We start from the raw sequence: 24,797 nt of genomic DNA on the forward strand, positions 1-24,797 counted from the left end.
GTGTCTATATCGTCCTAATGCATGGTGAGAAGGAGAGTTTGAGTGGCTAAAGATTCTCCAAGCACCACACCTGGAGAATTGCAGAAAATAGTTGAGTCTCGGGGTCATAAAAAATGGTCAAACAGCCCCTACATCACCACATGTTGTTTGGGAGGGTTTCAAGAAAAATTCTCCTAGCTCATCCAAAAACAAACTCCAGCATATTCAGTTATCAGACACAACTGGAACTTCAAATGGGACTGGCTTCTATGGTCAGATGAAACTAAAAAATGAGCTTTTTAGCAGCAAACACTCAAGATGGGTTTGGTGAACACAGGGATAAAAAGTACCCCATGTGTACAATTAAATATGCTGCTGTATTTTTGATTTTGTGGGTCTATATTTCTGCTGGAGGTCCTGGACATCTTGTTTAGACACATGGCATCATGGATTCTATCAAATACCAACAAATAAAAAATCAATAAGTGACTGACTCTGTTAGAAATCTTATAATGGGCCATGTTTGGATCTTCCAACCGTACAATAATCCAAACACAAACCTCTAAACAACACAAAAATGGGTCACTGAGCACAAAACCAAGCTTCTGCTATGGCCATTCCAGTCCTCTGACCTGAACCCTGTAGAAAATGAGTGAGGTGAACTGAAGAGAAGAAGCACCGTCATGGAGCTGTGAATCTGAAGGGTCTGGAGTGATTCTGGATGAAGGAATGGTCTCTGATCTCTTGTCAGGTGTTCTCTAACCTCATCAGGCATTATAGGAGAACATTTAGAGCTGTTAAACTGGCAAATGGAGGTTTCAAAAAATATTGAATAAAAGGGTGCCGTCAATTGTGGCCAATTTGTTTTAGAGAAAAACATTTCATAATGATATTTCCCCCCATTTTAAATTCGTATTATCCAATTAAAGCTTAGATTTTTGTGAATTTAAAAAAAAAAAAGATCAAAAGGATTAACAATGCAGATACATTTTCACAGCCTTCTTTGATCATATTTACCAAGGGTGCCGATATGTTTGGTTATTTATATATATATGTGTGTGTGTGTGTGTATATATTAATGTTTGCCTACAGAACCACCACTGGCTCTGCACCCCTTTACCTAAATTCATTAATTCATACTTATATGCCAGAAGCTTGCGTTCTTCAAGTGAACGACGCATTATTGTACCATCCCAAAGACACACAAAAACACTTTCACAGACTTTTTCATTAACTGTTCCCATCTGGTGGAATGACCTACCCAATTCAATCCGTGTAGCCGAATCCTTACCCATCTTCAAGAAGCGGCTAAACACTCATCTGTTCCATCTTTACTTGACCCTCTAACTCTAGCACTCTGTATTCTAATTTTATTTTATCTATGTCTTTTTATAAAAAAAAACAAAAACAAATAATAAATAAATAAAAATTAATAATAATAATATTTATCTGTACTGCGTTAGGCTAACTGAGACTTGTAATAGCACTTGCACGTTGTCGCTCTTTTGTTGGTTTTGATTGCTTCTTATGTCCTCATTTGTAAGTCGCTTTGGATAAAAGCGTCTGCTAAATGACTAAATAAATATGTGTATATGTATGTATATGCAGTGGTGCTAGAAAGTTTGTGAACCCTTTAGAATTTTCTATATTTCTGCATTTTTCTCAATAAATAAATGACAAAGAAAATATTTTTCTCTCACTTGTTTGATTTGGTTCTCTTTGTCCACTTTCAAGACTTCTATGGAAATCTGATGATATGCATCATATTTATTTCTGTAAATATGTATATATATATATATATATATATATATATATATGTGTGTGTGTGTGTGTGTCTGTGTATGTATACATATATATTATATACAGTGGTGTGAAAAAGTGTTGGCCCCATTCCTGATTTTTTTTTTTTTTTTGCATGTTTGTCACACTTTAATGTTTCCGATCATCAAACAAATTTAAATATTATGGTAGACAGCTGAATTCATGGTTCCATTTATCACAGCAAGTCTTCCAGGTCCTGAAGCAGCAAAACAGCCCCAGACCATCACACTACCACAACCATATTTTACTGCTGGTATGATAGTCTTTTTCTGAAATGCTGTGTTACTTTTACGCCAGATGTAATGGGACACACACCTTCCAAAAAGTTCAACCTTTGTCTTGTCAGTCCACAGAGTATTATCCCAAAAGTTTTGGGGATCATCAAGATGTTTTCTGGCAAAACTGAAACGAGCCTTTGTTCTTTTTGCTCAGCAGTGGTTTTCGTCTTGGAACTCTGCCATGCAGGCCATTTTTTCCCAGTCTCTTTCTTATGGTGGAGTCATGAACACTGACCTTAACTGAGGCAAGTGAGGCCTGCAGCTCTTTAGATGTTGTTGTGGGGTCTTTTGTGACCTCTTGGATGAGTCGTCACTGCACTCTTGGGGTAATTTTGGTCAGCCGGCCACTCCTTGGAAGGTTCACCACTGTTCCATGTTTTCTCCATTTGTGGATAATGGCTCTCACTGTGGTTCGCTGGAGTCCTAAAGCTTTAGAAATGGCTTTATAACCTTTTCCAGACTGATAGATCTCAATTACTTTCTTTCTCATTTGTTCCTGAATTTCTTTGGATCTCAACATGATGTGTAGCTTTTGAGGATCTTTTAGTCTACTTCACTTTGTCAGGCAGGGCCTATTTAAGTGATTTCTTGATTGCGAACAGGTGTGGCAGTACTCAGGCTGGGGTGTGGCTAGAGAAACTGAACTCAGGTGTGACAAACCAGTTATGTTTTAACGGGGGGGGGGGGGGGGGAATCTTTGATTAATATTAAAATTTGTTTGATGATCTGAAACATTAAAGTGTGACAAACATGCAAAAAAATAAAAAAATCAGGAAGGGGGCCAACACTTTTTCACACCACTGTATATATATATATATATATATATATATATATATATATATATGTATATTTATGTATGTATGTAATGTGTTTGTGTGTGTGTGTGTGTGTGTGTGTGTATATATATATATATATGTGTGTGTGTGTGTATGTATACGTTTATATACATATACATGTTCAGGACTGCACTGTTGATCAGTCAAAGAAAATCTGTATGATTCTTTCCCTCTCTGACTCTTTCTTCCTCCCCTGTGCATAATAGAATTAACAATAAATAAAAGGCATGGAGAGAGCAGTGAATGAGTTCCTAAGTGTTAGGGTGGATTATCCCTGTGCCTGTATCCATGGTTAACTGGGCAGCCATAGAGCACCTAATGGGATAAGGAGCGAGCGGAACGGTAGGTGAGGCCCATCTGATTCCTTTTCTCTGTGACACTCGCTGATCTCTTCCTCTGGCCTGAGGACAGCCAATCCTGTAGCACAAAGCTGATATAATGAGGTTTACAGAAACTTTTTTGCTGCTATTTGTCACAATCCTTATATAGATTTCAGTGGTTTTATACCTTCATATTGATAAATAATATTTTTAGAGTCCTTGGTCCAAGTGTCTTGAGCGTAATTAGATTACATAATTAGATGTGCTGAGCATTACAGTGTTACGCACATAATACGACATAAGACAATTTGCTATTTTGGCTGTGCCATTTTATTAAAAATGTCTTTTCATATCAGCATATTTCTACCTATTATATTGTGTAAGAAAACAATATACAGTTGAGGCCAAAAAGTTTGACTATGGGTTTCAAAATTGAGTTCAAACTTGGAAATAAATTGAAAAGTTTAGAATTTAATAATCAATTATAACTACAAAATCATAATGTAAAATTAAAAAGAAATGTGTAAAATAATGTAAGAATTCAGCCATCACTAAAATCTCTATGTTGATAATTCTATTTATAAAAATAATTGTGTTAAATAATAAAAATGCAAAAAGATGCTCAGATGCTTGGACTGTATTCTGTATATTCAAGAAATTAGGAAGAATAATTTTAACTGCAGCATGACTTTAATTAACAGCATGGCAATAACAATTTTAATGTTAAATTATAAAAATGCAAACGCTTTTTTTTTTTTGAGGGGATTTGCAAAATACAAATTACATTATAATGCAAAACTAGTGGTCTCAGATATTTGGACCCATGCTGTATATTCAGTATTTTTTTTATTGTTTAATTAACAACATAACCTCATTCTTGTAACATTGTTAATGTGCTATAAATAAATGTAATGGGCTCTTTCACATGCATAATATAGATTTGCTGATTTCCATTTTAGTGAATAATTTAATTGCCTCTATACACAACCAGAGTTTGTTATGTGACTGAATAAATGTGTTCTTTCATCATGTGGCTGAGCAGTCTTATAATTGGTGTTTCTCTGCCTGTTCAAATGTTTCTCTAAATACTTCCTTTCAATTAGTAGTCTATAATGGGAGGGGATGGGCCCATGGGCAGACCACTCACTTTATTTAGCATGCAGATCCATTCATATACGGCTTCATATGCTAATCCCTGCTAATTGAATCAGTTTGTTGGGAGTTTTCCTGGGTTTATTGGTGCTTTGGATCTGACCACACAGGGTGAGACAGGTTGGACTTAAAATGCTGTGCAAATAAAGAGGTTTTGTTAAGGTTAGGCTACTTTACAGTGCCACAACAAACGTTCCTGTGGTTCTGTTTAATACAACAAACGAAATCTGTGCCCAATTGTATTGGGCATCTAAACAAACAATCGCTAGCATTAGAACTTTTTATGAGCTTAATATTTAAATTCTAAATATTTGATTAATGACAACAGCTTGGTTACGATCTTTCTGAGTGGTAAAGCAGTAAAGAGGCATTTTTGCTCAAATATATTGTTAGCCATAACGCACCTATCCAAGGCAGCGGTTGGTTTAACGATTGGTTCATCACAGAGCCACCTGTCACTAAAGGCGAGAGCGCGCGCGTCAACGTCAAGCTGCTACAACAGTATCATGAATAATGAATGATCGCTGCACGCGTTCAGCGCTGTGCTGAGCCGCTCGCGAGGTATTCTCAGAGTGGCCGTGGACGTGACCAGCAGCGCCCAGCTGGAGCGACGTTAATGTGTAGAGTAACGATGTTATTTTAGGTTTACTCCGTTTGGAATTTGTATTCGAATAGAAAGACATTTCACTAGTTGAATTTTTTTCTTTCACTTTTTAAACTCTCTTTTTTTTACCCCAAAGAAGTATAGCCTACCTGTTTTCATTTTGAAGGATTTACACACAAAAATGAAGCCACGGATTTTACTGACCTTCCTGATGTTTATTGGTTCATGTGAGTATAAACTTATTTATTTTTTTACATCGTAAAGATATGGTATAATTTTTTGTCGTTTTATTTAGGCTACCATTCACCCATTTGTGTGCGCTTTTCTATAGGCAACGTTTTTATAGAAGCATAATTTGACCAGAAAGATTTGAAGATCATATTTTAAGATGTTCTGTATCAAAAGAATAACTGTTTGTAATGTAACTAAGACTTCAAACTGTCTGATTGTTGTTATTTAGATTATGTCCAAAGTAGTGCGTTGATATGACCTTTAAACTAATTGAAATATTACAATATTAATATTTATTAATATTTTACTGCTTTGTTTTTAACTAGTCTACATCAAATAGCCTACTTTTGTTGTAGAGTTTCTTTACCCTGATGCAGGACAAGTTATTGATGCACAAAGATGTTGGATCTTAGTGACAAGTTCATTAAAATACTCATTTCAGCTGTTACTATTCACCTTTTTCCAGTCTTTGCTAATTGCTGATTTAAGTATTTGGGTTTTAAGTAAAAAAAAAAAAATAAATCAAACCCATAAAATCGAAAAGAAATGCCAGAAATTGTGGCAAGTTAAATGCATGCTAACAAAGATTGTGCTAATATGTAAAAAAAAAAAAAAAAAAAAACTTTTAATATAGTGTTAATACAGAATCTTAACGCAGAAATGTAAAATCTATTGCTTTTTTTTTTGACTGTTGATTTGTCTGATTTGATCATCATATTAACTTATTCTTCAGTCTACTAAAATATTTAAGAACATTTAAAAAATATCCAAAGCAATATAAGTTATCAGAGTAGAGCGATTATACATCAAACTTCCCTGCATCAAATAATTTTTTCTTCTCAGTAATTTTTCTTTCCTTCTCAATAATTCTTATAAAAACTCTGCTTGTATATCTTTTTTTATAAAGAGATTAAATGACTTGGGATCAAAACAGTTTTCAAACCAGATGTTATGGCCATAAGTTTGGATCATGTGTGTTCTTTAGAATAAATCTCTCATGGAATAATAAATAAACATAGTCGGAATGTTGAACAGAAGGAGATGGTGAGTCTCAGGGAGAAGGGGGGATAGAAACAGATGACCTTATAGACAGAGGGGCTGCGTTGACCTTGGGTGGTATTAACCTTTGGGGTCCCCTTTCTGGACAGTGGAGCTGTCCAAAGTGGGTGGAGCAAAAAGAGAGCCAGGGAGACAAAAGTGGCCACCTCTCCCCACCCGCTTTGACCTGACCCTAACACCCTGATCTCCATAACACTGCTCCAGCCTTATTGGGAAGCAGGGGTTAATTTAAAATCGTCTTAAAGCTGTTGGAGGTTTATGAGTGTGCATGCCTGAATATGTTTATGCTGGAGTAATCCCTCCACAGACTCCTCATCTGTGGAAAGTTCTCACTCCATGAAGACATATTTGACAAGACACCATCTAGCTAATCCACATACAGGGCACAGGCTGCAGTGGCTGGCGATGTCTTAATCACTGCATGGATTTCCTTCCTGTTGAGAAACTTGGGAAATTTGACCAGAAGCATATAGATCATTTGGCTAACTTTAAGCTCCAGTAGATGTTATTCAGCATATCGCCACAAAAAGTTGTGAGCAATCATGTTTGCTTGATGCTATCAGGCTATAGCCACTTCAACATTCATTGCTCTAATTGAAGCAATAGCCATTTTCCTCGCTGTAATGAAGCTGCCGTAATAACCTGTAATACAATGTACGGGCTAATCAGCCACAAAATTACTTTGTTTATAGAGGCCTTAAAATGTATAGTTTCAGCAATTCTGTTAAAGAAAGTGATTAGGGTTCATGAAGCCAAAGAGGAACTAAGAGTGGCATTAAAACTTTCATGTTGCAGCAGAGGGATATTTTAACCCTTGGTTGCGCCATTAATGAGATTGGCTTAATGGAAGCCCTGGACCCCCTTCTGGTCCTTATCCCAATAATTAAAGACCTGAGGCCATAGTGATGGGGTGATGGGAGCATATTGCTTATTGATTTTACCCAAAGGTTTTATGTCTGGCAATGACTTTTTCATAAAAAGCTGTTGACCTACAGACATGATCTAATTAATAGAAACACGTATATTTTGCTAAGCACCATTATATGACTGAAATTAGCATCTTAAAACATCCTTTAAAAAGTTTGAGTCAGATACAGTCATTTTTATGAAAAGTGGAGGATAGATCAAAAGAAGAGCACAAAAGAGCTAATTGTTGAGTGGTAATTGGTTGAGTGGTTAATTGGGAGGGTGGAGGGAAACTGCAGGGGGTTGTTTCCTCTCTTAAGTGGAAATGCAAGTGTGTTTGCATGACTTTGAACTTGGCATATGCCACCTAATGACAATCAGTGTTTAAACAAAAGACAGCTTTGCTCAAATGATCAACTCAAAGGAGTGTTTGTGCAGGCCGCTTGTGGCTGTTGTAGTCAGGAAGAATTTAACTCCCATTATGGATTCAAAAGAAGCCCACCCGGAGCAGCATGATCCCCCCCTTTCCACCCAGATTCTTTACAATTCCTCCCCCAAGTTTGTATTCAGCTATTGTTTACGTTAGATCTCCTGCTGCTGCTGTTGATATAATGGGAGAAAAAGAGAGCGAGAGGAATTTGTGAATGTTTGTATACATTTAGAGTTTCTATCAAAGGCTTAAATCACTTTTTCAAAGTGGCAGGTCAGTTTCAGTAATGCTAAAATCTTCTCTGGACAATGGAGAGACCCATATAGAAATTATAATGAGCATTAAAATATTTGGCCTGAAGTTTCAATTCCAAATCCTTGAAGTTTTTTTTTTCTTTTTCTTCTACTCAGATAAGCTATATAACATTGCAGATCTATATGTTCACTACTATTCATAAGTCTTTTCAAAAGTTCAAAAGGCTTTTATTCAGCAAGGATGCATTAAATTGATCAAAATGGAAAATTAAGATATTTATAATGTTACAAAAGATTTCTACTTAAAATAAATTAATTTTTTTTGTTTTTTTTAATACTTTCTATTCATCGAAGAAAATATCATAGTTTGACCGCAGCTTCAGCTTTGCCATCACAGGATTAAATCACATTTTAAAATATACTAAAATAGAAAACTTATAAATTGTAATAATATTTCACAATGTTGACTTTTTTATCAAATGCAGACTTGCAGACATTATAAGTTTAAAGTAAGGTAAAGTGATGGTGGGGGTTGTTGCAAATCTTTGCCACATTGACCCTTTAGAGACTCTGGTTAGAGATGAAGGCCATTTGCATGATGTCTGGATTCCAACAATAGTTTGTGAAGTTCAGGTCCAACATTAGACTGGGGACAATGGACCAACCTGGGGGCTGGGACTGTGTGTGTGACTGGACACAGGCTGTCTGCCTTAAGCCCCACGTTGTTCATCCACCCTTCACCAACTCTCTCATGACCCTTCAGGGACCCAGGTCACAGCTCAAGGGGTGGGGATGGGTGGGGGTCTCCTGCTGCTCAGAACACCATCTAAAAACCCCCAAAACCCCATTTCTATCCACCTCTCATCTGAATGATCAGAATTATCCCCAGGCTTGAGCTCTTAATCACACTTCTGTTCTTATGCAGGTTGGAATGGGTTTATTAGCATAGACTTAAGGTCATTGCACACTCAGTTCGAAATTTTCGCATGCGTTTTTCCGTTTTTTCGTATTCCCCATCCTTTCTTCTCAAAATGCATGCTACGGATGCGAAAACGCAGAAAATCGAACCTGATCCAATTTTTTTTTTGATGGACGAAAGTTTTGGAGGCAGTGTGCAAACGTGATTGACACAACGTGAGGTCATATTTATTTTTTAACGTGCGAAAATTTCAGACGAAAATTTCGGACTCAGTGTGCAGAGACCTTTATAATCGACATACTTTATGCACCATCATCACTGTTGTAGCAACAATGGAGCTCTTAGATCCTAGAGTATGAGGTATAATGACAAACTTCTCTAATGGGAAGATCATGGAACACAGTTTCCATTGTGAGGTGAGCAGAAACCTTAGAAAACAGTATATTAATATATTTAATTGGTCTCTAACATGTTTAGTGTTAAATATGCAGTCCATTTATATCCCTGCTACAAGATTATGTTATTTAATTGGATGTATCAAGCAAGAACTAACATTATATTTGTACATCCATATCTTTAGTGCTTAGGCCCATGTGTTATTCTCTGTATTTCTGAATCCAGCTTGTGTGACATAACCCCCTTTCCCCTGGGACCTCTGAATTTCATTAACACTTCGGGTGGAGTAAGCCAGGGAAGGGTCAGATGTAAGCTAGCCCTCATAAAAATGAAAAAGGAAGAGACAGACTCGTCCCATCTACATCTGCTCAGTGTGTGACCTAACCGGGAGCAAAAGGTGCACCCCAGATATTCCCTTCAGTGGAAGTCAAGTTTATAGCGCTATATATTTATGGACTCCAGTATTGATATTGTTCAAGGTATATAAGTCTAAGGTATATGAGACTGAGGCGATTGAGCTTATCTGGTCATCTTGTCATGGGTAATGTCAGATATTGCAGTAATGGTTTCCTGTATGCACTTTGAATTAGTATGAAACAGATATTTCTGGACTGTACCAAGAGTTTGTAAAAGTTACAAGTAAATTCATCGCATGATTATAATGTACAGTCTGTATATTTATTTGAGATTTGCTAAAGATAATTTTAACACTGTCATTAGATTATTAGTGTTTTTAACTATACAATTTATTGGAGCGCTAGAGGATGTTAAAGGTTACCTGAAAGGGAAAAAGTCCAATACTGGCATAACGATATCTATATATGTAAAGATATTGCTGATTTCTGAAATATTGCTGATAGCCAATATAGTACAGATGTATTTTGCATTTGCAGCATAATATATTATCCTCTGTTACAGCTCTAAATGGCATATGCAACTTAAAACATTTTCTTTTGTGTTCCACAGAGTAAATGATGACACAATGTTCATTTTTGTGGTGAACTATCCTTTTAAGACTCTTATGACTTTCATGTTACAGCTGTCACGATCAAGTGCAGGTGGTGTTTGAGGACCCCGGTAGTAAAAAATGAGTATATTTTAGCAAGCAGAGGAACAGAAGTGCATATTGAAAGTGGGGTCAGTTATATCTACCTAACAGATGCTAAAGGTACTTCATATCTCATCTAGTGCAAGTTCAAGAGCAGACTTGTGCTCTTTAACACAACAGCTGCCGGAGACACCGGCCATCTCCAGAGGTCACATTAAGGGTGGCTATAGGTCTGGAGTTCTCCATATGAAAAGCACAGAAGATGTATGAAATGGCCATGTAGCAAGTTGACAATGAGAGAGGACCGGGGTGAACCAGTGGCATGGGAAATTCACCCTGGAATCAGACTGAAAGGAAAATGTGACCGATGGGGGTTTAGAATGGTGGGGGTTTGTATAAGTGGGGGGCAGATGGTCCAGACTGAGAGGGGTGCAGAAGGCTCCTGGTGGTTGCCGGGAGTTGTTTTTTGGAAAAGGGTGTCGTCACAGGGCTATTGTCATCAAGGGTGCGTTTGCTCAAAAGAGATTCCTCTAACTTGACCCCATAACTCACCCTAATTCTCCATCCCTTCTACTCTGGCTTTGTCACAGCCCTCTATGGTTCACTGGCTGCATTGCATTTGTCCCTATTGTGATGACCAGGTTTGGTTTGGTGATACTGAGTAAATAGGCCGATATGCTTAGATGGTAAAGCTCACTATGACACCAGTAATGAGACAAATTCAGTTTTGTGGATATGGAAAGTTTGACCTCAGAGCTTTCATTTTCAAAGGCGTTTTCCTTTTGAGTCTTGAATTAAAAGAAAACACAGACATATGCAACAAACACAAAAATGTACATGTAGATATATCATAAACTCAAAATCCATGATGCAGTTGCAGATGAGACCAAAAAGGACTATTTTAAAAGAAAATAAAAATAAAAATTTCAAGGAAAGTTGCTACAGATTGTTTCAAAACAACTTTGCAGTAATAAACAAGAAAATAACAGTAATAATGTTATGAATTGAAATATGGCTTCGGCTGTTAAGCAGGTCGGTAACAATTTAGTATAGGGACCAATTCTCACTATTAACTAGTTGATTATTAGCATACCTATTATTAACATATTGGTTGTTTATTTGTACTTATAAAGTACATATTCTGCATGACCATATTCTACATCTCTGATCTTACCTAATACCTAAGCCTAACAACTACCTTACTAATTATTAATAAGCAGCAAAATTAGGAGTTTATTGAGGCAAAAGTCGTAGTTAATGGTTTGTTAATAGCGAGAATTTGACCTTAAAATAAAGTGTGACCAGCAGCAGTCATTATTGAACTCAGTTTAGTTCAATGCTGAATACATTTAGTTCAGTGACAGTGTTGATGTTGCAGAGTTCATCAGTTATGAGACCAATTTAATTTAGCTATAAAGCAGCTCTACAGAAGACAATTGTCATTATCCAGTTCATGGTTTGTTCTCCATCATTAGCATCTGTGCAGTCAAATAAATAATATTTTGGAATATTAAGTGTCTGTTAAATCCAATATAACTTCATCACCATACTTTTTACATATCATCAGTGCATAACCTTTATTATAATCTTTCTTTTTTTGCATTGTAGATCATAGGGTTTGTTTCAGTTGTGTTCTGATCCATCTTCCATTTCTCTCTCTCACTATCAGGTTTGTGTAATGGATCTGAGCTGGCTTTCCTAACTGAGCCCAGTGATGTTATCGCGGTACGGGACAGGCCGTTGATGCTGGACTGCAGGGTGGAAGGCGAGGGTCCCATTACGGTGATGTGGCATAAGAATGGAGCTCCGCTGCTTGCAGGAGTGGGCAGTCGCGCGAAGATCCTATCCAACGGCACACTCTTGATTCGCAGCTTCCAGAAGAGACGGGATGGAGATGCTACTGATGCTGGAGAGTATTACTGCGCTGCACAGAACCACTACGGCCTGCTGGTCAGCCGCAAGGCCCGTGTGCAACTCGCATGTGAGTGACTGAAGAGAAAGCATTTCAAACATGGGCGACAGGGTGACAGTAGATAGTTTTTCACTAGGATATGAAATCGTATGCTTTGCCTATGATTACCCAATTGTTTATGTGGGAAATACAGTGATATAGTGGAGGTACCAATGTCTGATTACTATCTGTTACTCTGTCCTTTCCCATCTTCCTCTGGTTCTCCCTTTGGTCCAATACAAGTAGTAGGGTGGGTGATAATCCTGTAGAATTATAGTTGTCACTACATGCTTCCCCAGAAGGTACTGTTACCATGGCAATGAACTCTCATTGGGAGCCCCTTCTTCTACCACCCCTACCTATTGATTATATGAATGACCAGGCTATTTAGACCACAATTCTCTTGGCACCTCACCCTACATCCCCAATGAAAATCACCATTTTAGATGCCAATATCAAGTTACCACAGTAAATTCACATTTGGGACAGTACAAACAGTTGTTATACCACAAAGAGTCATAAAAATAGTTTTCTTAATAAGTATGCTTATCTTTTATTTCTGTATCTAGAAAATATCTAGTAAACTATATAATGTTATATCCAAATATCTTAACATCCTCAAAACAGGATACATTTATTTGACATGCAAAATCATATAAAGAATATATCTTTGAATAATCTTAAATTTAAACTAAACATAAGTTTTGTAATATATAATAAATATATTAATACAAATAAATCTATATAATATTTTTCAAGGAAGTCTCTTATGCTTGTCCAAGCTGCATCTGTTTAATACAGTAAAAAAAAAAAAAAATACTGTGAAATTTTGTTACAGTTTTTGTTTCCTGTTTAAAATTTACTTTATACTTGTGATGGCAAAGCTGAATAACAGCAGCGATTACTCTAGTCTTCAGTGTCACATGATCCTTTAGAAATCATTATTTGGTTTATAAATAACTCTCAATTCTCTTTGTTCCACAGCTCTTCCAAAATTCTACACTCACCCAGAGTCCATGTCAGTAGATGAGGGAGGTGTTGCACGTTTCCAGTGTCAGGTCAATGGTATTCCTGAGGCCAACATTACTTGGGAGAAGGACCGTGTTGTGCTTGGAACATCTGATGACAGGTAACACACAGTTCTTACTGTCTTTCTTTATATTCTTCCTCACAGGATTGCTCATTCATGTTACTCTTTCTCCACAGGTATACACTTCTCCCAATGGGTATTCTGCAGATTACAGGAGTTAAGAAATCAGACGCTGGTGTCTATCGCTGTGTTGCCACTAATATCGCCAACACCCGCTACAGCCATGAGGCCTATCTGAACGTAACCGGTCAGTAGTCACCCTTAATTTGGCAAACACCTCATACTGCATGTACATAACCTTAACCTTAAACTCTATGCATCCTGTAAATAAGCAATGTGCTGTATTATGTTTGTATTGGACAATCAGCACATTGATTACCTCAAATGTCATGATGTCAAATGTCATCCTTATATTAGTGATTTGTAATTTAGCTCCAGTTTCATCATCTCTTTATTTGCCCTTCTACTCTCAGGAGGTGTTCCTCGCACCTATAAGGAGCCAGTCATCCTGTCAGGCCCACAGAACCTCACCATCACCGTCCATCAGACAGCCATCCTGGAGTGTATCGCCACTGGAAACCCTCGCCCGATTGTGTCTTGGAGTAGACTTGGTATGAATCCTTACTCTTGAACTGTCCAAGGATAACTAAATGTTAGGGATTTCTCATAATTGAATTTGTTCTCATAATTTTTTAACAGACGGCAGATCTATCGGAGTGGAGGGCATACAAGTGCTTGGGACGGGGAATCTGATGATTTCCGATGTCTCCCTTCAGCACTCTGGGGTGTATGTATGTGCTGCCAACCGGCCTGGTACCAGGATGAGGCGTACTGCATTGGGCAGACTGGTAGTTCAAGGTAAACTTCCTGGATACTGAAGATATTTTATGACATGATCTTACTGATTTAAAACAATTTCCTTTTGGCCTTTTGTCTCAGCTGAAAGATCGTTTGCAGTGTTTTGTGATGTACAGTACCATTCAAAAGTTTGGCGTTGGTGCAATTTCTAAAATGTTTTTGAAAAAAATCTCTTACGCCCACAAGGATGCATTTATTTCATCAAAATACAGTCAAAACAGTAATATTATAAGATATTATTACAAATTATTTAAAAATAATAAGTTTTCTATTTGAATATATTTTGAAATGTAATTTATTCCTGTGGTGGTGAAGTCATCTCTCCAGTCTTCAGTGTCACATGATCCTTCAGAAATCACTCTAATATGATGATGTGCTGCTCAAGAAACATTTCCTTTCATTATCAGGGTAGAAAACAGTTTAGCTGATTAATATTTTTGTGAAAATTTTGACTTTTTTAGCATTCAAAAGAACAGATTTTATTTGACATTTATTTCATGTCTTTACTTTCACTTTTGATCAATTTAACGAATCATTGCTTTTTTTCAAAAATCGTACTGAACCCAAACTTTTGAACGGTAGTGTATTGAATCAGAAAAGTAGATATTTTAGCTTCAGTATTTCATAAATGGTTCTAAACCATGTGGGAAATAATAGCTGACCCCACACTGCTTAATCCGGATTTGTTGTGACAGAAGTTCACAAAGCTGCAATATTACATTTTATTATTTGCACACTTCACTGAGCACAACAGAGCAAGCCTATTTTCTTGTGTGTGTGTGTTTGTAGCTGTGTTTGTATTGAATGAATATAGTATTTTTGGCTGCTATGATGACCAGACATCAGGCAGAACTGGTTTTGAACATGACCCTTGGAGCTGACTGGTCAGCACAGCAGGAGAAGTCAATATGCAGGCCCTCCCTTCTCTCTTCTTTGCCCTTCTTGGTTTTTTCCTCACTCTGTACTGGGTCTGATGGTGTGAGATTTTGAATGCTATTATGGAAACTAAGGCCTGCTGCTGCTGTCCAGCTGGGCTTGAGAGGAATAGCTTGGGTAATGAAGTCAACTTAGGAGATATCCCCCTTCAACCCCCCTATGACACCTCTCATCCATCACCCTGCTACTGTCCATACATTCAACCTGATCATATATCCCTGAGGTATATGTGCTCCTTTCATTGGCTTTCTTCAAAGTAGCTGCACACTGGGGGTCTTTAGGAAAGAACAACATGAGAACAAATGGGTAAATCATCTATGAGGTGCGTAGTACAAAAGTTATATTTAATATCACAGTCGGTGGTAGTAAGTGTGAACGACTAAGCTTCTTATTCATCTGAACTAAAGAATAATCCTAATAATGTCTTTTAACATCTTAAACAGTAAAAGTGATGGCCAGGAGGCAGATATTTGATCAGTGTATGCTAAATATCTGCTGCGATAATGAAAATTATCCTGTTGTCCCTTAGCTTTATGCATCCATTCATTTGTTATATTGTTGTTGAAATTGCACCCAGGTGTGCTTTCTCTATCTGTGTTCCAAATGTCCAGCTTAAGTCTGATCAATCAATAGTCACCCCTATCAGTCTTTTTACAACAGAATTGGCAGTGAAGCCATTTGGGGGAGGTAATCTTGAATGTATTGATTCATTTATTGATCCACTTTTTGTGTAAGATGGGAACAAAGAGATTAGGTTTGGTTATTTCTCCAAAAAAAGAAAGCAAAAACCTTCCAAACAAACCTTGAGAAAAGCCTCATTAAGTAATTCAGATCAGTGAAGCAAAATTAATTTTAGAGTAACACAGAGTGACAGAAATTAAATTCATTATCAAGGAACTGTGCAAGAATATGTTTGATTAATAATACTTTATAATAAGGTTTAATATGTTAACATTAGTTAACATATTCAGCATAATGATTTAACAGCATTACAGCATTTATTAATCTTGGTAAATGTTAATTTACTGTGTAAACATCATATCGTTCAATCATAAAAATTATGTTAATTTATCTCATTTAAAATGTTAATATTTATCTGTATAGGGTACAGTTCTAATGCTTGGGGTCAGTGATATTTTATGATATTTTTAAAGATATTAAAACTTATATTCAGCAAAGATGCATTAAATTATTCAGGTTATTCAAGTGACAGTAAAGACATTTATAATGTTACAAAAGATTTTTATTTATACACAAAAAATATTAAGCAGCACAACTGTTTTTAACATTGATAAGAATACAAAATGTTTACTGATTTCCAAATATGAGCATATTATTTCTGAGAGATTGAAAAGACTGCAGCAATGTCTGCTGAAAATGCCATCAAAGTAATAAATTGATAGTTAAATCGGTAATTAACGTGATAGACAAGCACTGAAATTCCACACAAGAAGAAGATATTTTAATCATGTTGTGAGAACACATTTAATAACAGTCTGTCTGCCAGTCACAAAGGTAAAATCAGCACATCCTAGTCAAGTTCAAAGCTGAGTGGTTTGTTTATGTCAGGTTATGGTCCTCCAGACTGCTCATTGTGGACGTGAGGTCTGCACTTTCACACAGTCATGAAGGTTAGGACAGATGCTGAGCCAGGATGTGGACAATAGAGAACAAAAAGGACGGCAGACAGGCAAAGAGCAGTCTTCCTTGTGTGCATGTGTATGTTTTGGGAGGGGCGAGGTATCCCCTCGCACCTCTGCCCTCTCGTTTCTCACCTTTGACATTGGCCTAGGAAGCAGAAGGGGTGGAGCCTCCTCTGACAGACAGGTGATGAAGCAGCAGAATGGATGGTCCTCAAATGAGGAAGGGTGATGGGCCTTCATGACCCCTCCCCCACAGTTTCCATAGCATTATGAGGGCAGTTGTTCATGTCCCAGCTGGTGGTCAGGCAGCGGGTGACGAAGTTCAAGGGGGGGATTGTGACGTTATAACAGCTTTGTGTTGAGCGAACCTCTTCCTCTATTTTCACCCTGGGCTATTTTTAGTATGAAAAATTAAATTGACATCTGGTTCAGCTGAGGGGTTTCCTTAAATTACATTTTCTCAATCTGAAAATGTATGCCTACACATCAAAGCATGTGCAGAAATAGCAATTCATATAAACATGAGGCTTAGTGATATAAATCATTATATGTGACTTGAAATCCAAGAATGCATTCAAGAACCAGCTTATTCAAGTCAGGAGGCAGCCATGTTTTTCAATAATATTAACTGATTGCATAAGTCACACAACAGAATTAAATGAATGAGAAATAGCCACCTGATCAGACTCAAGGTCAGGATCTGAGACCCTGCTAAAAGAATAACTGATCAATACATGAGATGGATTGGGCACTGATGCTGTCAGTTGATCCTGGTTGTAAAGACACAGCTGGTTAGATGCTGAAGTGGAAAACAGACCCCAAAAGCTGATGCTGTCATTTAATTGTACTCTGATTGCTTCCTGTTTGCAGGCAGGGGAAATTACATGTCATGAAATTATAAATCCATCTGAATCAGTCACAGATCGACATGTGCATGTGTGTTTTAAGTGTGCTTGTATTTATAGCTGACTTTCACTGGGCTTTTACACATTCTTAAGAAGTTCGGTTTAAGTCAGACCTAAACACTTATTGTTTTTTTTAAATGACGTATAAATTCTTTTGTCTAACAGAAATAGATCCAGTGCAGTTTTGTGTTAGTATTTTTTAAATAGGCCTAGTCTTTAATGGTCATTACACATTCTAATGTAAAAAAAACAAAAAAACAATTCTAGATTTCTAAGTGTGTAAATTGCATGTTTAGTTAACCCTATCACTTTTGAAAATCAGGTCTAATATTAAATATCAACTGATAAAAGCTGCTATAATAATACAGGTCAAAAGTTAGGAATAATTACGTTTTTTAATGTTTGAAAAATAAGTCTCTTATGCTCACGTACTTTAAAAAAAAATGCTGTAAAAACAGCAATATTGTGAAATATTATTACAATTTAAAATAACTGTTTTCTATTTGAATGTATTTCAAAATGTAATTTATTCTTTTGATGGCAAAGCTGAATTGTCAGCAGCCATTACTCCAGTCCTCATTGTTGAATGTTGAATGTTGAACTGTTAATATTTTTACCATTCAAAAGTTTGGAAAAGTACGATTTTTTTAAGAAACTCATATTTTTATTCAGCAAGGATGCATTAATGATCGATCAAACGTATCATGGTTTACACAAAAATATAAAGCAGAAAAAAAACAGATTTTTAGCATTGCTAATAATAAGAACCATTATTAATATTTGAGCACCAATTCATAGAGACAATTCACAAAAACATTAAAAATTCTTAATATACACAGATGTGTATATCAGCCAGACAGATGCAGCATGTATCAGCTCCCTCTCCTTTAAAGGGCCTTTATTTAGTCCCTCCTCAGTTTAAAACATTTCTATTCAAGGATGTCTATTCATCAAAAGTTCTTCTCAGGTTCAAATGTGAAGTGCTTCTTGGGAGAGAAGAGAACTACAATGACGTGTACACACACACACACACTGTGTGACCGCCGTTTATTCAGACTGTGTCTGGAGGTCTGAAGTGACCTCTGTCCTATTGTGCCCTGCCGTAGTTTCATTATACACACACCCCTCCAGCCCCTCCCACTTTTCTCTTTGACCCTAAAGCCTGCGCAGAACCCACTGAAGTGTTTTTAAAGGCTGTATTTTTTATTTCAGGCCTACTTGCACATATATAATACATTTTGTGTTTTAGAGTGGTACTTGATGTCTTGTCATGGTATTCTAACCTCAGGTTATATAAGCTATATAAGGTTATACGTATTAAACCATAGACTGTAAACACACATACACACACATATGCATATGCCTATGTTAACTCACTTTGATTACAAATTGATTCTGAAGTAGATTTAAAAAAAATGTTTTAATTAAAAAAAATGTAATTCTGTTTAGAGATATTATTCAGGACACAATGATGAGAAACAGAACAATCAGCTGTGAAACCCAATTAAACAGCTTCTCTGCAGCTCATATTGATCTGGCAAATCTATATTTCTGTCCAACAGTTGAATTTTATTTTACCTCATTTGAAGGGGAAGCTGCGCTGTTTTAAAGATCTGTGCCTGCATTGATTAATAGCTGTCTATTGAAATAGGGTTCTCTTTGACCTATGACCCTCCACACCTCCGCAGACCACTTCGGACCCTCTTCCCAGGGAGAAGGGGCTCTTGTGGGGGTGTTTGGTTGTGGTGGGTGTCAGTAGATCAATGAGATGCATAGTCCTGGGGTCTGGAGAGCTCTACATATATGCATGGCCATTGTGTGGACACTGAAGGGGTGTCAAGCGGAACGGTGAACCTGCATCTGCGTTGCTGAGCCAGAGGAGAGGCTGCAGGGGTCATTTAGGAAGATACAAAGCGATTATAAAAAGAGTTTAAGTTCAAGATCTGATGTTAGTGTTAAGGTAAATTAGTGTGTTTCAAAGAGCCATATAATGGTAAAATCATTTTAATTTATTAAATATGAATATTAATGTGTCTTGCTGTTAAACAAATGTCTGGTTCTCATCTGACAGAAAAATGATCTTTGCCTCACTGTCAAACTGTCTGTACTGCACAAAAAATTCAGATTTATTAATGAAATAAAAATTTGGAAACACTTTAGATTAGGAAACACATGCAGTAAGAGTTTTCCCTCTCTAAACTCCTAATTACTGCTTATTGATAGGTAGTTGTAGTAGTAGTTATGTTTAGGTATGGGATCTAAAATATGGTCATGCAGAATAAGGCATTAATATGTGCTTTATGAGCACTTATAAGCAGCCAATATGCTAATAATATGCATACTAAAAAGCTAGTTAATAGTGAATATGTGTGTCCACAATCTGGTGTTTTTTTTAAAGTGCAATTTTAAGTGACATTTTTATTTTGAGAGATTGAAACAGGCAACACATTTAAAGTTATTAATATTATTCAGTTGGTTTTGAAATAATTATATAATTAAATTGGTTAAATCAATAATGTCTTCTTGTTATTTGTGTCTCACCCAGTGTTATTTTAGTCTCATTGAGATTGCATAAGTTATTTAAATTAATAGTTTAATATTTTTGTTTTAGGTTTTAGTAATTTTGTTGTGTGCTTTTGTCATTTTTTATATATGTATATATAGTTTTTATTCATTTTTATTTCAGTTCCAGTCCTATTTATTTTAATACATATAAAATAAAATTTAAGTAAAAAAAAAAAAAAAAAAAAGATTTTTCATATGATTTAGTTTTAAATTGATTTATCTACAATAACCCTGGTCTCACCCGGTTCCTCTGTTTCCGCAGCTCCTCCAGAGTTCATTCAGTGGCCGCAGTCTGTGTCTAAGCCAGCAGGAGGCAGTGCTGTGTTCACATGTGTTGCTCAGGGTGTTCCTGAGCCTCATATCATCTGGCTGAAGAATGGAAAGATACTCACACCAGGCGATAATGTGAAGCTCACTAACAATAACAGGTACACACTTAAATTATATAAGACAGGGATACACAAACTTACTGCTGAAACACACAGTCCATAAAACCTTAAACAATACATAGGCATATATCATAAACAGACAAATTAACAATAAATAAATAAATAATGATCTAAAATGGCATGAAATCTAAAAGTGTTTATTTTTTTATATACCTATTTAGATTATTATTATTATTTGTATTGGTATTTTTTAATTTAATTTAATATGTTTTGTATTTATTTATTTATCTATCTCTTTTTCTTCTTTCTTTTTTTTAAATGTATATGTGTACAATATTTTAATTGCTTTATTTACCTGCAATAACTTGTGTCCACTAGATGTCAGTGTTCATCGGTTTTATATTCTGTCATCCAAATTGTGAGATGTGCAATATATGTGTATGTTAACAAGGTTACATTAAATTTAGAGTATAGATTTAAAATAATAATAATAATAATGATTGTTTTTAGCACCCTGGCCGTGACTCGTATCACATCAGACGATGAGGCCATATACCAGTGCATCGCTGAAAACTCTGCTGGCACTAACCAGGCCAGTGCTCGTCTGGCTGTGTCCCTGGCCAAAGAGCTGCCCGATGCCCCTCAGGGCCTGAAAGCCACGGCTCTGTCTAAAACCACCCTGCAGCTCTCCTGGACCCAGCCACCAGCTGAAATTACGGACGGGATCATCGGATATGTGCTGCATATCCACAAATATGGCGGTGAGTATCTTTGGAATTCAGATTTTCCACTAAATTGGAATATATTTTGCTCTCTGCTAGTATTTTTACTTCATAATTGGTGCACTTTTGTTTTCAGAGCCTGAAAGTAAGGAACTACAGGAGGCTGTGAGTAAGACAACATTTCAGCATGACCTCACAAACCTTGAACCTGCGACCACCTACTCCATCTACCTGAAGGCTTACTCTCCACTGGGTGCTAGTGAGCGGTCCAGTACTGTCGTTTCCACAACACTAGGGGGCGGTATGTAGCTGCATACAGATTACACATGGCATGCTATTTGCTTTTGTTTTGCTTAGGTCACTACAATTTCAAACTCTCTCTCTTGCTCTCTCTTCCTAACTGTCACTTCTTTTTCCCACATCAGCATTTTGGCTACCTCTGTCTGCTACCTTGTCCTTTAATATGATCCTTCTCTCTGCTTTGTCACAGATGTTTAAGCATCTGTTTTTTCTTGCTATGGCTTCTCTTTTTGCCCATCCACCTTATGCTTTTTGCTTGAACAGAATGAACTCTGACAGTGTTCCTTGTTGCTCTGAGCTCATTATAATGGGTTTTCTCTCTTTTTGCACCCTATGTAGTGCCCAGTTCACCTATATTTTTCACCAAAGCAATAAACACCACAGCAGTCCAGGTCCTGTGGGAGCTGCCCAATAAGCCTGGAAAAACTGAAGGTTTCCGCCTGTCTTACCGCAGGGTCCCCCACGGAGAGATCCTGGGGCCAATTCAATTGCCATGCCATGTTAACACTCACACCATTTCTCATCTCGGTGAGGGAAAATAGGATTTCTTGTTTGTATAAACTATTTGAAACTATTGACGCAACTATAGACTATAGATTCAGTATATCTTTGCACATGCCAAGTGGTTTGCTAATCTAATGCCGTTAAATGTTAATACATACAAATAAATTGATTTTAAGTATATCTTAAGTCAATGGTTTTCAAACTCGGTGCAGAGAATTGTATTTTTTACAAAATATGTTTTAAAAATGTTTAATGTGTCAGCTAATCTTAAAATGACTTTGCAATCTGAAAATGTTTTTCTTCAGGGTTTTTTCTACATATAAAATATACAATTTTAATATAAAGAAAATACTTTTATCATTTTAATAATAATAATAAATATATAATATAAATAAAATAAGCTTAAGTACAATTTAGCAAAATCAACAACAAAAACACCATCAGATTCCATCTAGCCCTCCTTATTTTAATGTTTTATGTTGTATACTCTCTCACTTAACTATTCTGTCTACATGAAAAAGCCATTATGTTTCTACAGTGACAGATGAAATATTCCTTCACTCACCCACCTTAAGAGCAGACCTGAAATAAATCATGGGCACTAGAGAACAAATGAGAACAATACTCCTCTAAGTATTTCCAAGTATTGTTACGTGACAAATGTGTGAATCCAGAGAACTCCGCAGAGTGTGTGAAAATTGAGATATTGACAAAAACAGATCCTACATGACATAACAAGAAAATTGCCCAAGTAAATGAAGGACTATAATAGCCAGGAGGTTTTACACTGGACCTCAATCACCATGACTCAGCTGATCAATAGTTCTACTGTGACTGCAAAGTCAACAAAACCAGCTCAATGTATATGTATTAGATTGTGCATGTGTGAGGCAAATGCATCAGTAACTTTGATTGATTTGCAGAGTGTGTGATACTGACCATTTCCATTTTTTTTTTCACAAGACCCCGGCGCTGTGTATGAAGTGAAACTGGTGGCCTACAATGGCAATGGAGAGAGCGACTGTTCAAAGAAACTTGTTTCACTGGCTGAGGACAGAACTAGTGCTAAAACCAGAGCAGGTAAATTAGCATTTGTTTTGGTACACATGATTGTGTTCATTATTTATTATAAAGTATATAATAATGATTTTCTTTGCTGTAGGAGAGGAAACTCAATGTAACTGCAGAGGTGTAGAGAGCTCGGTGAGCAGCATTGTGGTTGGCATCCACATTGGCATGGCCTGCATCATTTTCTGTGTGCTCTTCCTCATGTTTGGATATCGGCGCAGGTAATAGACCTTTTGGAGAGATGTGCAAAATATGTGCAAATTTTAATATTGATTCACTTCACAAACATAAAATATAATAACATCATACATTATTAATATACAGTAAAATAACAATTACGTAGTATATATATATATATATATATATATATATATATATATATATATATATATTTATTATTATTTTTTTTTTCTCAGTTTCCTCTGTAGGAAGGGGACTCAGGACAGCTGGTCTGTGCCACAGGGCGAAGATGGAGGGCATCTCAACGGCATCCCAAAAACGGCAGTAACACAACCTGCTCAAGGCATTGAACTGGTTCCACAAGTAAGACGTCCAGTCGAGCTTCTCAGAAATTATAACCGAGAATAAGCCATCTTTAGCAAATATAGACCCCTCCAACCTTCTTTTTTCTCTTGACCACAGATGCCACAAAATATCATCTCAACACCATTAGTGAATGGATATGCTACTCTTGATTTTGTCATTTCATCTGAATAACAGTTGAATATCTTACCCCAGTAGTGTCACTGTAGTTACAGCTTGTGAAGTTGCTTTGTACGATTGTCATTTACTAATTAGTCACTGCCAAAACACTTTTCTCAGGGCCTTTTTCTTGTCTGCTAACAGAGTGTATCAACAGCGCGGAACTGAACTTGTGCTCTGATTGTCAGGGTTTCGTAAAAAGGTAGCTTATCATACTAACGGCTGTTTTCTCTTTTTCAGTGTCATAATATAGATCGCCAGGCCCAATGCCAGGTTCTTATTGAGCAGCACTCATCCAGTCTGCCAGGCACAGGCACAGGCACAGGAACTGGCTAGCATTAGCCCTTAGCTAGCACTGCCTCAGTGATCTCTCTCCTTGTGGTTCCTCTGCCTAGCCTGCCCACCAAAATCCCTTTAGTCCATATTTATCATGCCCAGTCTGTCACCTAAACTGCTGCTACTGTTTAAAGGTGTAAACCGGCCTGTTTTAACTACAAAGTTTTGCTAATTGAGCTGGTTTAACTTAGCCTGTTTCATTCGCTTCCTCCCTTTAGAACCAAAGCTTGACTCCTTAAAGATCTTTATTTTGATGATGTGTCTGCACAAGAACACCAAATGATAGCCTTAGGAGATGCTGTAGTCATTTGTTATGCTAGCATGCTAAGTTACAAATAGTTACTGCACTCTTTCTGAGCATAAATACACAATGAGAGCTAAACACAACAAAAATGATACCAAACCCACTTTATATTTTATTACCAAAGGGCTTTCTGCTAAAACCAAAACTTTCTTTTGCAATGCGTCCTCTGGTAATAAGATGTAGCCTTACGTTGTGCCTGAACTGATGGCAAATATAAAGTCCAACCATTTTAATTATCTCAATATTTATCTTCAGTATGTGTGATTTAGTGAACTATATGACTTACAAAAC

The 24,797-nt window shown here is 36.7% G+C and overlaps 1 protein-coding gene across 1 annotated transcript; it reads left to right on the forward strand.

The window, feature by feature from the left end:
* Positions 1-5,171: 5,171 nt before the first annotated feature.
* LOC306885786 (immunoglobulin superfamily DCC subclass member 3-like) lies at positions 5,172-24,202 on the forward strand (the record flags this gene model as incomplete). Its single annotated transcript, XM_079442579.1, has 14 exons — positions 5,172-5,217; positions 11,903-12,214; positions 13,169-13,313; positions 13,391-13,521; positions 13,748-13,885; positions 13,974-14,132; positions 20,444-20,609; positions 21,081-21,331; positions 21,429-21,593; positions 21,932-22,120; positions 23,060-23,176; positions 23,259-23,385; positions 23,581-23,707; positions 24,107-24,202. 14 exons carry the CDS (start codon positions 5,172-5,174, stop codon positions 24,200-24,202), a joined length of 2,169 nt encoding a protein of 722 aa, XP_079298705.1.
* Between the last annotated feature and the right edge of the window lie 595 nt (positions 24,203-24,797).

Source organism: Barbus barbus (genome assembly GCF_936440315.1).
Source record: "Barbus barbus genome assembly, chromosome: 19".
NCBI classification, from domain to species: Eukaryota; Metazoa; Chordata; class Actinopteri; order Cypriniformes; family Cyprinidae; genus Barbus; species Barbus barbus.